Source organism: Macaca fascicularis, chromosome 14 (assembly GCF_037993035.2).
Source record: "Macaca fascicularis isolate 582-1 chromosome 14, T2T-MFA8v1.1".
Lineage (NCBI taxonomy): Eukaryota > Metazoa > Chordata > Mammalia > Primates > Cercopithecidae > Macaca > Macaca fascicularis.
Genome location: NC_088388.1, coordinates 16,801,108 through 16,816,161, shown reverse-complemented (window position 1 = coordinate 16,816,161; position 15,054 = coordinate 16,801,108). Strand labels below are relative to the sequence as shown.

The following is a 15,054-nucleotide window of genomic DNA, read 5'->3' as shown; positions in this document are numbered from 1 at the left end:
GTGTCCTTTGTAGGGACATGGATGCAGCTGGAAACCATCATTCTTAGCAAACTATCACAAGAACAGAAAACCAGACACCGCATGTTCTCACTCATAGGTGGGAACTGAACAATGAGATCACTTGGACTCAGGAAGGGGAACATCACACACCAGGGCCTATCATGGGGAGGGGGGCGGGGGGAAGGATTGCATTGGGAGTTATACCTGATGTAAATGACGAGTTGATGGGTGCAGCACACCAACATGGCACAAGTATACATATGTAACAAACCTGCACGTTATGCACATGTACCCTACGACTTAAAGTATAATAATAATAAATAAATTTAAAAAAAAAAAAGAAAAAAAAAAAACAACAAATAGTGCGTCCTAAATACTGAATTTATTTCAAATGTAAAAGTTAACTAGAATAATGTAGGTGCAATGTGTTGGTCACAGGTATACCAAATATCCCACATGAGTGGAATGTAATTCATTCTGTGGAATTTGGAGAGCCATGGTTTTACAATGACAGCTTCTTCCACTAATTATCCTCCTACTCTTCAGTCAGAGTGAAGACACCAGCAGGGGCAAACCAGAGTCTGGTGACGGGCAATTGTAGAGTTGAAACACAGCAGTTCCCAGGATCTGTGAAAGAGAGACACTTACCATGTTGTGTTTCTTAAGAAACACCAAAAAATTAAAAAGCATGAAATACAATAATATTGTTATTTTCCAAGTAGTAGTCTCTGAACAGACCCTACACAACATAATGAAAGATGCATTAAACAATAAATAATCTCATAACAATTAGACCAATATTTTATGTCTTCATATTGGAAAACCAAATTAAATATCATGGGGTTTTTTTCTGCCCCAAATTTGTTTTTAAGTGGGCAAATAAATATTTCTTAAATTCATGCAACTGTACTTTTCATTAAGAAAAAGTCTTTTGGTTGCAGCTAAGTATTTGAGCAACTTCCCATAGTACACCTATGAACTTTGGCACACATCACCGTTTCAATTAATTTATTTGTATGTAATTAATCTCCATACATCAACAGAAATGAATCATTCCACCTTACATTTTCTCGATTTGCACCATTTTTATTTTTCTTTTCAACCCACAGAATATCTTTATCTTAGTGTTCATAGGCACTGGGTAATAACTGTTTTCCAAACAAATAATAGAAGATAAAATTAAATCAAATTTGATTTTATTTTGTTTAACATGATCTACTGATCACTTTTGTCATGGCCTCTTTCACATCCTTGTTCTTCAGACTATAGATCATGGGATTCAACATGGGGATCACTGTGGTATAGAACACAGCCACCATCTTCCCCTGCTCCACTGACTCCTCTGAGGGATGTCTGAGATACATGAAGATCAGAGTACCATAGAATATGATGACAGCTGTCAGATGGGACCCGCATGTGGAAAAGGCCTTCCGCCTTCCTTCTGCTGAGCGCATTCGCAGAATGGCAATGAGGATAAATAAATAAGAGATGATAATTACAGTCAGGGAATATGTGAAGTTAATGCCGGCAAGTATGATCATCGTATATTCTTTTACAAATGTCCCGGCACAGGACATTTTGATGAGAGGTGAATCTGCACAGTAGAAATGGTTGATCTCAATTTTTCCACAGAAGTACAAACCATAAGTCCATAATGTTGCTGCCAGACTCGTCAGAAAACCATAAATGTAAGGGAAGGAAATCAGTCGAATACAGACAACCCTTGACATTTTACTGCCATAAAGCAGAGGATATCCAATTGCTATGTATCTATCAAAGGCCATCACAGCAAGAATAAAAATTTCCACATGGACAAGAGCAATGAAGAAGAAACACTGTACTAAACAGCCAGCGTAAGAAATTGTTTTTTTATCTGATAACAGGTTTTCCAACATTTTAGGGGTGACATTGGAAGAAAACCACACATCAACGAATGACAAGTGACTGAGGAAAAAGTACATGGGGCTGTTAAGCTGAGGACTGACCTTGATTAACATGATCATGCCAATATTGCCCACCATGGTGATAATGTAGACCACAAGGAAGACGATGAAGAAGAGAACTTGCCATTCCCGATGGCTGGTTAGCCCCAAAAGAATGAACTCTGTCACATCGGTGAAATTGCGCATTTTCTCAATTCTAAGTCAATATCAGTTACAAAATGTTTGATAACTAAAATAGACGAAAAAATTAGGATGTTTATTTATTAATTTATACCTTTAGATCCTCCCTTTATACAATATCTATAAGCACACTGCATTATTTTCGCCAATCTTTTCTCAGTGCCTGTTTACGTAATAGGCTCTACAATGAATAAATGTGGAAAGTCCCTATTATATAACAATTATACAAAGTATAATTGTATACACTGATATTAAGTATTGTGAGTAGTCACATTTCCAAGATTACTTCATTACTTCTTAAATTTCCCTCATTTCCAATGATGGCATGTTTTTATATTTTAAAGATAATTACAGGGGATTATAGTTCCTTTCATAATAGAACTTAAAAAGTGTACAATTTCACTTAATCTCTTGTTCATTATAAGCATATTCTCAAAGATTAGAGAAGAAAATCATATGATTAAATAATTTGTCAGCCTAAAATGTAAAATATTTTTAATCTCATATTTGTATTATTTTCAAGTAAAGAACAAAAGACTGATGATAGTAGCCATCAAAGTCGAGTTAAAGGGTGAATTATTTGTCCATATTCACACTGTATCAACATATCCTGGATATGGACTCCCTCCTAACTCTAATATAAAATTATAATCCACTAGATATTATATACTGTTATGTTCTAGAGATTCAAAGAGATGTACAACATACAGATTAATGTCAGTACTTATGAAGCTACTAATGTAAATAAATACATTCTAAAACTTGGATGTATTCTTACAGAGGTATAATAGGGACAGAAAATTAGGAAGTGATTGATTCTCCTTTGAGGGTTCAGTGAAATTCTAGGAAGATTTCTTGTATATGTTGCAAATTTATTTTCAAATATAGGATGTATCATATAGGAAATTTCTTTCAGAAAATGTTTCTCAAATTATATTTCTAAGAAAACATTAGCGTTTGGCATGATCTTACTAGATACAATAGAGAACAATCCACAAGTTTTTCTCCATCAAATGGGACATCTCTGTGCCCTGTCAAATCTCTTAGTGATTCACAGTCTACCTAGTAAAGTTATTTACTGTACACATCATTCGTTTAACATTTGCACTCACACGCTCCCACACACACACACACCTCTATGTATGTATATACATATGTGTGTATATATATACACACACCTGTAAGTATATAAACATACATAAAGCTTATATATATTTCATATATGTATGAGAGAAATTCCATTAATTAGATATTTTGTCAATGAGCAATCACATTCTGCAGAACACAGAGTGCAAATATATCTAATAAGAATCTTGAGACAGCCTTTCAGCAGGAAATATATTTATTGGAGATGGGATTGTGTCAAACGTTCTAATGGCTATATATTATCTCTACAGCAAACGATTATTCCCAAGACCCTTCTTGTAATTTGCAGCGTTAAACTGTATTCAATCACAATGTGATGAAATGTATCCATATTATTACTGGTTAGCAGTTACCCAAAAAATTAGCAGTCAGGAAGGTAAATCTCAATGGATAGTGAAAATAAGTGAACGCTTATCCATAGTAATAATCCAAAACTTTTCAACCACAAACTTGGAAAGAACAATTTTCTATGACTAGAGGAGAAAATTACTAACTGTGAAACAGGTTACATTCTACATGGCTCCAGAGGTTTGATCTAATTAATAAAAATTTGAAGGATTAATTAGTGGGTACATTTTTTTAAATGAATAATAAAGTTCTAAAAACTACATATACTGCCTTAGAATATATTTATATATAAACTGCAAAATCTGTTAGAGTCGTTAAAATCTCTAAGATCCTTAGATTTATATCCGAACAGAGATTACAGACATATCAACAGATAACTCCAGATTTCTGATTCAGCAGTTTATGCTGCGGCTGCCCGAAATGTTCTTGCTGGCAATAGAAGGATTCTTATTTGGAAAGTCATATCTCATTCCGTGCTGAAGGGTGATTCAGCACAAACAAGGATGTAGAAGGTGCCATTGTCAGTACTCCCCACAAGCTAAATACAAAGAGCCCTGAGTGATGGTTATCCAGGTGATGAATAGCATTAGTAAAATTACAGGAAACTAGGGGTTAGATATGATCCTAGGGGGTGCAAGCTGTACAAAGAAATAGAGATTAGGGGACCTCAAGAGTATTTAGAGAATTTCCTCATTACCTAAATTAAAAAATACACACATAACCTTCCCTTATTAAATTACTCTATTTCAAATTAAATTGCCAATAAATATGGATTCTTTTCCAGACCAGGTATGAAGCAATATTAACTATCCTAGTTAAAGAATTCTGTTTCTATCATCAGAGCTTGGTTGGATCCAGGCTCTTTGACTTATTTTATAAAACTGCACTTGTCTTATTCTTGTTTTGTTTTGCTTTTACTTTTTATGTTCCTCAGTAGGACTTAACAATAATAATAATAATAATTTCATTGTGTGATTGTGAATATGAAAAGATATATATTAACACATAATACATATGAAAATGATTATCAGATACACTCCTTTATTCATTTGTAATTATCAAATAATATATAGTCTTACTGAAAATGTATCTCTCTCTTATGTATCTCAACACATACACACATAACGTAGATAAAATCATGAATGCATTCCTATAAATCGTAAAAGAAAATAAAATCTCCATTGCAAGCTCCATCTGACAATTCCAGATAGATACATTTTTCACCAACCTGAGAATGAAGAGAAATATTCCCAATGTGAATGCAGAGTTGAAAAGTGCATGCTATATGTGGGAATAGTAAACACCTTCGACCTGATGAAAGAGAAACTGGGGAAAGTCAACATGAGAAGCCTCCCTTAACTGCTTGACTTAGAAGGCAAGGAGAAACTAAGAATTTTCTCTTAGAAATGATACTATGGGAAGTACATCTGTAGAGAAAGAGCCAACTGTTATGTGTGTGGGGTTTTCTCAAAATTATGTACATAGATATAATATCCTATTGTATATAATTATATACATATACAAATATATTGTATATATGTATGTACTATATACATATATGCCACTGTATATAAATACATGTGTATATTTGTATATAAATACATGTATATATTATATGTATATGATTAAATACAGTGGTATATAATAATACAGCGGTATAACATATGTATATATTTTATATATGTATATAATTATATACAGTAGTGAAATGTATGCATATAATTATATACCATGGTATTCTATATGTATATGATTATATACATTGTATACATCATACCACTGCATATAAATATATGCATATAATGTATAATATATAATATACATATGTACAATATATGTGTATTATACAGTGGTATATGTAATATGTGGTATATATAATACATAATATATATCATTGTATATTATATGTATCTAATTATATACTGTGGTTTCATATATGGATACAATTATTTTCATATATACTATATGCATATACATATATACATATGTATTATACACATGCATAATACATACACATATACAGTGTTCTATATACACATATATATGCAAATACATATATATGTATATATACATATACACGTTATATAAATATATAACATACATATATCACTGTATATAATATAGATGTATAGTTCATTATATAGGTAATATAGATACAGTTCATATGTATTATACCACCATAGGTGCTATAGTACAGTTTATTATATATATTATTATAGATATATAGTTTATTATATTGTTATATTATATATAGTAATTTTATATGCATACATAATACATGTATGTATAAAATATACTCATATACATATACCACTATATACTTTATGGATGTATATGTGCTTTATCACAGTAATAGGTACATATATGAGAGGCATGTTTGTGTTTTTGTGTGGTTTGTGATTGTGATTACTTGGCATAGAGTTGTTTTTTGACCGTTAGTCTTCAATTCTGACTTGTGTGCGTATGAGACACAGAATCCATAGGCATAAGTCACAGAAATAAGAATGTAATCTATCGGGCATTTTAGAGAAATGGTATAAAAAAAAAAACCTAAAAACAGTTAAAAAATGGTATTCGTAACCCTAAAATCAGAAATTGCTACAGAAAACCATAGAGATTATTAAAACAAAATCAAAGATTTAGTTCTTGAGGATCGGGAATTTGGGCATGTAAGCATATCAGCAAATTACTAGCTAATGTAGTTAACAAGAATAAGAAAGGATGAAAGCATACAATATCATGAATTTTATTTCTCCCCCATGAAATTCACAAACAGGTATTCCAGATCATAGTAGGGAGTTCTGTTCCACACTGTCTTTCAGGGTGTTAAGTTGCCGAGCCTACTGTCCTCTACAATATATAGTTTACACGGTCACCTTGAGCATCAATATCCAGCTGTCAGGTGTTGGAGAAAGAATGGGGAAGCCATCTACATTTTTTAAACACCTTAGTCTAGAAGTTTTTCATGTAAAACTCACACATCCATGCCATTTGTGAGAACTAGTCACACTGTAGTAGTGGTGGGAAATGTCATTTTTGACAGACAGCCACTTTCAAGCAAGAACTCTACCTTATGGAGCAATGGATTGACATTGAAAATATATACAAAATCTGAGGACTTTATGGTAAAATAGCAAAGGATAAGGCACCTGCTGCACATAAATTATGATTTATTAATTTTAAAGTCAGATACAGTGCAAATGAATGCACTAGAACTTCTAAGGGGGACAGCTAGTTTCTTCTACCATCAAACCCAAAAATACAAAACAAAATGCAAAGGAAAAAGAAGTAAATACACCTCTATAAGTGTTCAAAATATTCCAAAAGTCATTTACTGAAATATATTTAGAGGAGCACCTTCTACATTCCAAAACACCAGTAGGATTGTGTCATCACTTTCTGATTGTCGTTTAAAATGGTAAGATATACGTAAGATCTCAAATGGATATCAGAGAATATTAAGTCATTTATAACGGAATTTTATTTAATGTATTAGTATACACTTGAAAATGAACACTCAGGCAGTATACAATAATTAATGTTGCTTAGACTTTATAGTATATTCTACATAATATATTCCATTCTCAGGAATGTTGTTTTCCATTTTAACAATAATTAATGGTGAAATCATATTCTACTTAAATATTTTGCAATAGTAACATAATCTAGAGCCAAAACTTACTCTAGGGGCAAAAAACAGACAAAAAAACAAAAACACATAGAGAACACTGCAGTTGTTTTGAAAACATAATTGAAAGAATGGACTTATGAAATTTTAAAGAACCATAAAAAGCTTCCCCGGTTACAAAATATGAATATGACTTTGTGTAGAAAGGAAAAACTGTAGATGGTATTGTCAACACGTTTTCACCATTTCAGATTTTGTGAGCCAGAGGGTCTTGTTTCTTATATACTTCTCTTATCTGGACACCATTATCCCTTTTTCAATTATCTATTATTTGGTACTTACTGAAAATATAAATAACACATTTCTTCAAAATTGTCTAAAAACTTTGTTAATTTCCACCTCTTCTAATGAACTAGAATCTCATAATACATTTTAAGTTCTTATTTATTTAAAAATGCTCTACTCATCACTTTGCTCATGGCCTCCTTTACGTCTTTGTTCCTGAGACTGTAAATCATGGGGTTCAACATAGGAATGACTGTGGTGTAGAAAACCGCCACCATTTTCCCCTGCTCCACAGACTCCTCAGTTGGGCTTCTAAGGTACATAAAGAAGAGTGTTCCATAAAATATGGTGACAGCTGTCAAGTGGGACCCACACGTGGAGAAAGCTTTCTTTCTCCCTTCTGCTGAACGCATCCTTAAGATGGCAATGAGGATGAAAATGTAGGAGATAATAATGACCAATAAGGAATAAGAAAAGTTGAGACCTGCCAATGTGCGCATAGTGTATTCTTTAATCAAAGTCCCTGCACAGGCCATTTTGATGAGAGCTGGGTCTGCACAGTAGAAGTGGTTGATCTCGATGTTCCCACAGAAGTACAAACCATGGGTCCACAGTGTTGAGATCAAACTGATAAAGAAGCCGTATATGTAAGGGAAAGAAATCAGTCGAATACAGACAGTTCTTGACATTCTGCTGCCATAAAGTAGAGGATTTCCAATCGCCATGTATCTATCAAAGGCCATCACAGCAAGAATGAAGACTTCTACATGGACAAAAGCAATGAAGAAAAAACACTGCACTATACATCCAGGATAGGAAATTGTTTTGGTCTCAGATACCAAATTTTCCAACATTTTAGGAGTGACGTTAGAGGAGAACCACACATCTGCAAAAGACAGGTGACCAAGGAAAAAGTACATGGGGCTGTTGAGCTGGGGACTGACCCTGATTAATATGATCATGCCAATGTTCCCAACCAGGGTGATAAAGTAGACCAGCAGGAAAATCACAAAGAAAAGTTGCTGTAATTCAGGACGACTAGTTAATCCCAAAAGAATGAATTCTGTTACATCAGTGAAATTGAGCATTTTCTTAAATCTGATCCAGAGATAGATGCATTTTATCTAATAAAACAAATATAAATAGGTAAATACACACACGGAATATTATTCTACATTTGTATTTTTCTAACTCATTTGCTTTCAATATCTTTGCTATTTTTCCTTATATCTCTCTTCTCTCCTTTCTCATACATCTTTTCTCAGCAGTGTTTCTGCTATATATATATATACACACATACATATACATACACATACATGCACGATTTTTTTTTTTTTTTTTTTTTTTTTTTTTTTTGAGAGGGAGTCGCACTCTGTCTCCCAGGCTGCAGTGCAGTGGTGCGATCTCAGCTCACTGCAAACTCCGCCTCCTGGGTTCATGCCATTCTCCTGCCTCAGCCACCCGAGTAGCTGGGACTACAGGCGCCCATTACCATGCCAGGCTAATGTTTTGTATTTTTAGTAGAAATGAGGTTTCACCGTGTTAGCCAGGATGGTGTCGATCTCCTGATCTCGTGATCCGCCCGCCTCGGCCTCCCAAAGTGCTGGGATTACAGGTGTGAACCACCACGCCCAGCCATATATATGCAAGATTTTACATCAGAAAGTGGTAAAATAATACAGAAACATAGCAATTTAACTTATCATGTCTAGTTTTTGCATGCCTAAAAATAGAGATTTCAGAAGCACAATTTTTATTTTTGCCATATTCTGGAAAGACAAAAACCTTTTAACACTGGCCCTAACTTTAAAAAGGGCTAACATTTTACTTATTCACTATATTTGTAGAGCTTAGATGATCTATCACATATTAGAACTTTATTTAAAGCTACATGCAAAAAAAATATACTATTCCATAATTAGTAAGTTAAATGGTACCTTCATTTAATCATCCTGCAAAATTTAAATGTTACTTAGAAAAAAATGACTTAATAAAAACTGTATACATGCATTAACATAAACTCACTACACATATCAAAAGAGAATAGTTTCTTAGTTAATTAGGCAATTATTAATTTTATTTAAATCAACCTTAAAAAATTAAATCATTGCCAGCCATATCCCCATTGTAAACAAGTCTGATAAGCGTGAACTCAAGCATCATCTCTTCTTTAGAATCTTATCCTCTCTTGGTTCTAAAGCACTAACAAATTCTATGCTAGTCTCTTCTTTTCTCTCTGTCTTAGAAGGGTGAGTAAGATAAGGTGAATAAAATACTGGGTGAAGAACTACATTATTCTTCTCTAAGTATATAAGCTTAATTAATAAAAAGTGTGTAAAATGTACCACCAAGCTAGAGACATTTGTTAAGACGTTAGGAGTAAAGGTGTTTTTGGTTTTTGACTGCATTGGTTTAAGACAGCCATCTAGATTCTGGGTACCTTCTAGCATATTCTTATACTCTAGTTTAAATATCTTGAGCTAATTTACAAGCAGCAATTTTCTACATATGCTGCATGTATTCATGGGCCAAGAGGATGCATAACCAGTCATTTTTTTCTATAAAACTACCCTATATTTGCTACCTAAAAGCAAGTTAGAAAAATATGATTATCACTTCCCAGGTGGTCTCCATTGATGTTGAGCTGAGAAAGAGTAAAAAATAATGATTCAGGTGATCCATTTGTTGTTTTAGATATTATATATTAACAAAATTGAAACATTTTATTAGTATCAAAATGGCTAGAGGTTCTTGGGTTTAATTCCAACCTCTGCTACTCTGCTACCTACTAGGTGTGCATGTGACCTTAGACCTAACCCCTGTGCTTCAGTTTCCTCATGGGGAAATAGGGATAATGAAAGAGTGTGCCTTAAGGAGTTGTTATGACAATTAACAAAGATAATGTACATAAAAGGGTAAACTGAGGAAAATGCCAAGCTGTGTGTTGTAGTTCTTACTCAGTTATATTTTTTTAACATTTTTGCTCCGATTTTCTTATTTGTAAAAATTATCATGTAGGTTAAACCCACTGACTTTCACTAATACTAAGCATTCTATATAAATCTGCTAAAATCCCAATTTTATTTTGCCATTCTCTTTTATGCCTTTAGAAAAAAAAATAGTTAACACTTTTGTTTTTCCTTAATCATCATGTGACCAAAGAAGAGCCATAAGAAACCTGTTGTGTTTCTCAGAGTTTTTGTGAAGAATATTTCATTTCACTTCACAATTTGAGTGTCCAATAATGGTTAAGAAAGTCATGCACTTGTGTGAAGAAGACTCTGAACTTCAAGGGTTAAGAGAGTTACACATAAAAAACTCATATTAGAATTGTGTGTTCCTTGAATTACTATAAACATAATATTCAGGATAATATGAGTAAAAACGTTTAATATGAATCTCAAATGTTCTTGGAAGTTGAATTTTTTTGGTTTGTTTGTTTTTTCAAAATGGAAATGGCTTCGGTAGAAATACCTAGAAAAAGACTTTGGCTTTTAGTTTCTAACATTCTCTGGCCTTGTTTTTTGAGTACCTTATGTTAGTGTGTCATGTATTCAGAAGGAGAAAATACAAGAAAAAAGTAAATGATATTGGTCTTCAAGCATCTAAGTGCTGAGTATATCAATAAGTAAAGTCAAGCCAAATGAGTTGAGTCTCCAAGAAGGCTTCAAATCTGAATAGACATTTAATGACAAATTTAAGTTGGGGAACAGAATGAGATTCAAACTGCTGACCCTCTCATGAAATCCATCGAAGTTTACCACCAGTTGTGGTGAGATATAAGTAGGGTGAACAACTGCCACTCAGTTTGTCTCCAAACTTCCTAGTTTAGGAATGTAAGATTTGCATCTTGGTAAACCCCATGATCTTAGGCATACCAAGAAGGTTGGTCACCCTAGGAAGTGTCAGAGCCCGTTTATATAAACTGCAAAGGACTTACAGGCATCGTCAAAGTGCTACCTGTAACAAGGCAGGGAATTATAGGGGATGACACACAGAGCTGACTAGTTCTCTCAGGCTGTGTCCATGTGAAGCTCCAGCCAGTTATGATGGAGAAAGAAGAACGAAAAAAGGACCTAATGGTTTCTAAGTAATGTAGAATCATTTATTAATGTCTGTGGACAAGAAGGCTTCTATGTCAATAATTGAGTTTGCAAACATATTGTTGATACTGTATAGATGCTCATCCTGCATAAAAGTTTGATTCAATGACTCTGTACACGTGTATGAGAGAGAGACAGAGACACAAAGAAATAGAGAAATTGATATCACTTGTATTACCAAGACAATACCTTCAGTAAATGAAACAGAAACCATTATTTTTTGGGTTACCACTTAGTGACACTTGATGAGAAGGATTTCTGTTGTTCAGGTAAAGTAATATAGATTTCTTTCACTAATTGAATTATAGCTCTTGCACTGGGGGCTTCGAGTCCAAAGCACCATCCACATCTAACTTCTATTGCCACAGACGAGTCTTTCTAATTCCACTTCCTACGCACCTTCCATAGAATAAGAAACCTTCCTGTTAGGAATGAGGACAGCTTAGAGAATTGACACTTTAGACAGATTTTATAAAAACACATTGATTTTCCCTGTGCATATACCTACCTGTGCATAAGAAAAAAATCTTCTTGGAGGCATCCCATCTGCCATGATCAATGAATAATTCAGAAGGATTTATAAGCGTCGGATTAACCACTATGGGGCTTTCTCGGTGGGGAATACAGATAGAACCCTGAAGTAATTAAAATGTCACCTATTGCATCATCTGTAATGTAAAGTGAATCTCAAGAGCAAAATGTCTCTAAACAGAACTAGACCTTTTAAAAACAAGGGCTTGAAAAATTTGAGGTTTTGCTTTCTTCCTGTTTAAAATGTTTTCTATGTATCCTAGGGACTGTATTGCATTTGTTTGGAGGGGAAAAATGGTCTTGTTTTCCCATGTGATAAGAATCATGTCAATATCACATCAGTCACAAAATATATTTGGAATAACTTATACTTCACAATAGGCACACTAGCACTTTTTCTGTATTAATGAAGAAAGTTTCTTCCCTTTTTGAGTAAGAAAGTTAGTAAAAAATGAGAGAATAAAGGAGGATACATTTCCTATGAATAGTCATTGATGAACCCTAAATGGGCTTCTCCTTTCTGAAACGAGAAATATAATTCTCTAAAACCAACTTAATTCCAAGGTTAGGGTTGATCATTTCCCATTGTTGTTTATGTTGTTTTGTTCTTTTTAATATTTAAAAATATATTCCTTGATGTATTGTTTTCATTGATAAAACTGATTTCTAATCGCTATTTTCTTCATGTTTATAGTTTCCACCAATTTAGGAGAGAAAAATAAATTAATGTGCTTAATAAATATGATTTAAATTTATATTGACAAAGATAATTGTTAGAAAATGTAGTGGATATACTTTCAGTTCACAATCTCTATGTCATAAAGCATGCAACTCTATTTCTCTAATTGAGCTTGATTAATATTTTGAGGTTCCACAAAAAATTAGCTGGGCATGGTGGTGGGCGCCTGTAGTCCCAGCTACTCCGGAGGCTGAGGCAGGAGAATGGCATGAACCCGGGAGGCAGAGCTTGCAGTGAGCCGAGACTGCGCCACTGCATTCCAGCCTGGGCGACAGAGCGAGACTCTGTCTCAAAACAAAAACAAACAACAACAACAACAACAAAGATCAGATGGCTGTAGATGTGTGGTATTATTTCTGAGGACTCTGTTCTGTTCCATTGGTCTATATCTCTGTTTTGGTACCAGTACCATGCTGTTTTGGTTACTGTAGCCTTGTAGTATAGTTTGAAGTCAGGTAGCGTGATGCCTCCAGCTTTGTTCTTTTGACTTAGGATTGTCTTGGAGATGCGGGCTCTTTTTTGGTTCCATATGAACTTTAAAGCAGTTTTTTCCAATTCTGTGAAGAAACTCATTGGTAGCTTGATGGGGATGGCATTGAATCTATAAATAACCTTGGGCAGTATGGCCATTTTCACGATATTGATTCTTCCTATCCATGAGCATGGTATGTTCCATATGACCCAGCCATCCCATTACTGGGTATATACCCAAAGGATTATAAATTATGCTGCTATAAAGACACATGCACACGTATGTTTATTGCAGCACTATTCACAATAGCAAAGACTTGGAATCAACCCAAATGTCCATCAGTGACAGATTGGATTAAGAAAATGTGGCACATATACACCATGGAATACTATGCAGCCATAAAAAAGGATGAGTTTGAGTCCTTTGTAGGGACTTGGATGCAGCTGGAATCCATCATTCTTAGCAAACTATCGCAAGAACAGAAAACCAAACACCGCATGTTCTCACTCATAGGTGGGAACTGAACAGTGAGATCACTCGGACTCAGGAAGGGGAACATCACACACGGGGGCCTATCATGGGGAGGGGGGAGGGGGGAGGGATTGCATTGGGAGTTATACCTGATGTAAATGACGAGTTGATGGGTGCAGTACAGCAACATGGCACAAGTATACATATGTAACAAACCTGCACGTTATGCACATGTACCCTACAACTTAAAGTATAATAATAATAAATAAATTTAAAAAAAAAAAAAAAAAAAAAAACAACAACAACAAAAATATATATATGTATATGTGTGTATATATATGTGTGTGTGTGTGTATATATATAGAAAGAGAGAGAGAAGGGGGAGAGAGAGAGAGAGAGGTTCTATTTTTCACGTTGGAAAATACTAACTTGATTGGTTTCTCTTACTGCTTTCCTCAGGCTGCATCTGAGTGCTAGCAGATGAATATACTCCAAAGCATTGAAAAACAATTGTTAGTTGTCGTGGTGGTGGTGGTGGTGGTGGTGGTTTCTGAGATAGGGTCTTGCTCTGTCACCCAGGCTGAAGTGCAGTGGTACAATCTTGGCTCACTGCAGCCTCAACCTCCTGGGCTCAAGCCATCCTCCCACTTCAGCCTCCCGGTAACTGGAACTACAAGCTGATGCCACTATGCCCAGCGAATTTTTTTGTACTTTTTGTAGAGATGAGGTCTTGCTATGTTGCCTAGGCTAGTCTCAAACTCGGGGGCTCCTGCCTCAGCCTCCCAAAGTGCTGGTATTACAGGTATGAGTCACTGCACCTGGTGAAAAAACGCAGTTCTTGATCTTGATGTCATCATCTATAGATATCAGTATTCATTTATTTATTCATTTATGCATTCACTGTGTGCCTGGAAACATAGTTCAAAAACTTGTGTCTATGCTCATGGATTTTATATTCTAGTGATGCATTCTTATTCTTATTTGATCACTGCTGAGTTTTCTGTATTCCAAACTTTGAGACCTCTTAATTTTTCCCAAATTTTATTAATTTATTTTTTATTTTTGGGATGGGGTCTCTCTTTGTTTCCCAGGCTGAAGTGCAGATGCACAATATAGGCTCACTGTAGCTTCAATCTCTCAGTCTCAAGGAATTCTCCCACCCCAGCCTCCCAGGTAGCTGCAACTACAGACGTGTACCACCACTCCCA

The 15,054-nt window shown here is 34.6% G+C and overlaps 3 protein-coding genes across 3 annotated transcripts in view; 1 reads left to right on the top strand and 2 right to left on the bottom strand.

Annotated features, from left to right (window-relative positions):
* LOC135967013 (olfactory receptor 9G19-like) overlaps nucleotides 1–15,054 on the top strand; it is a 138,098-nt gene that overhangs the window by 56,023 nt on the left and 67,021 nt on the right. The gene's annotated exons all lie outside the window — the stretch shown is intronic.
* On the bottom strand, nucleotides 843–3,582 carry LOC102115394 (olfactory receptor 5M3). Its single transcript, XM_015435290.3, has one exon. The coding sequence runs from the start codon at nucleotides 2,127–2,129 to the stop codon at nucleotides 1,206–1,208; it is 924 nt and encodes a 307-aa protein (XP_015290776.3). The 5' UTR covers nucleotides 2,130–3,582; the 3' UTR covers nucleotides 843–1,205.
* LOC102140676 (olfactory receptor 5M3-like) lies at nucleotides 6,424–9,537 on the bottom strand. Its single transcript, XM_005578871.4, has one exon. The coding sequence runs from the start codon at nucleotides 8,616–8,618 to the stop codon at nucleotides 7,686–7,688; it is 933 nt and encodes a 310-aa protein (XP_005578928.3). The 5' UTR covers nucleotides 8,619–9,537; the 3' UTR covers nucleotides 6,424–7,685.

Coding starts and splice junctions, on each gene's coding strand:
- LOC102140676 (XM_005578871.4), bottom strand. CDS start 8,618: ATGCTCAATTTCACTGATGTAACAGAATTCATTCTTTTGGGATTAACT.
- LOC102115394 (XM_015435290.3), bottom strand. CDS start 2,129: ATGCGCAATTTCACCGATGTGACAGAGTTCATTCTTTTGGGGCTAACC.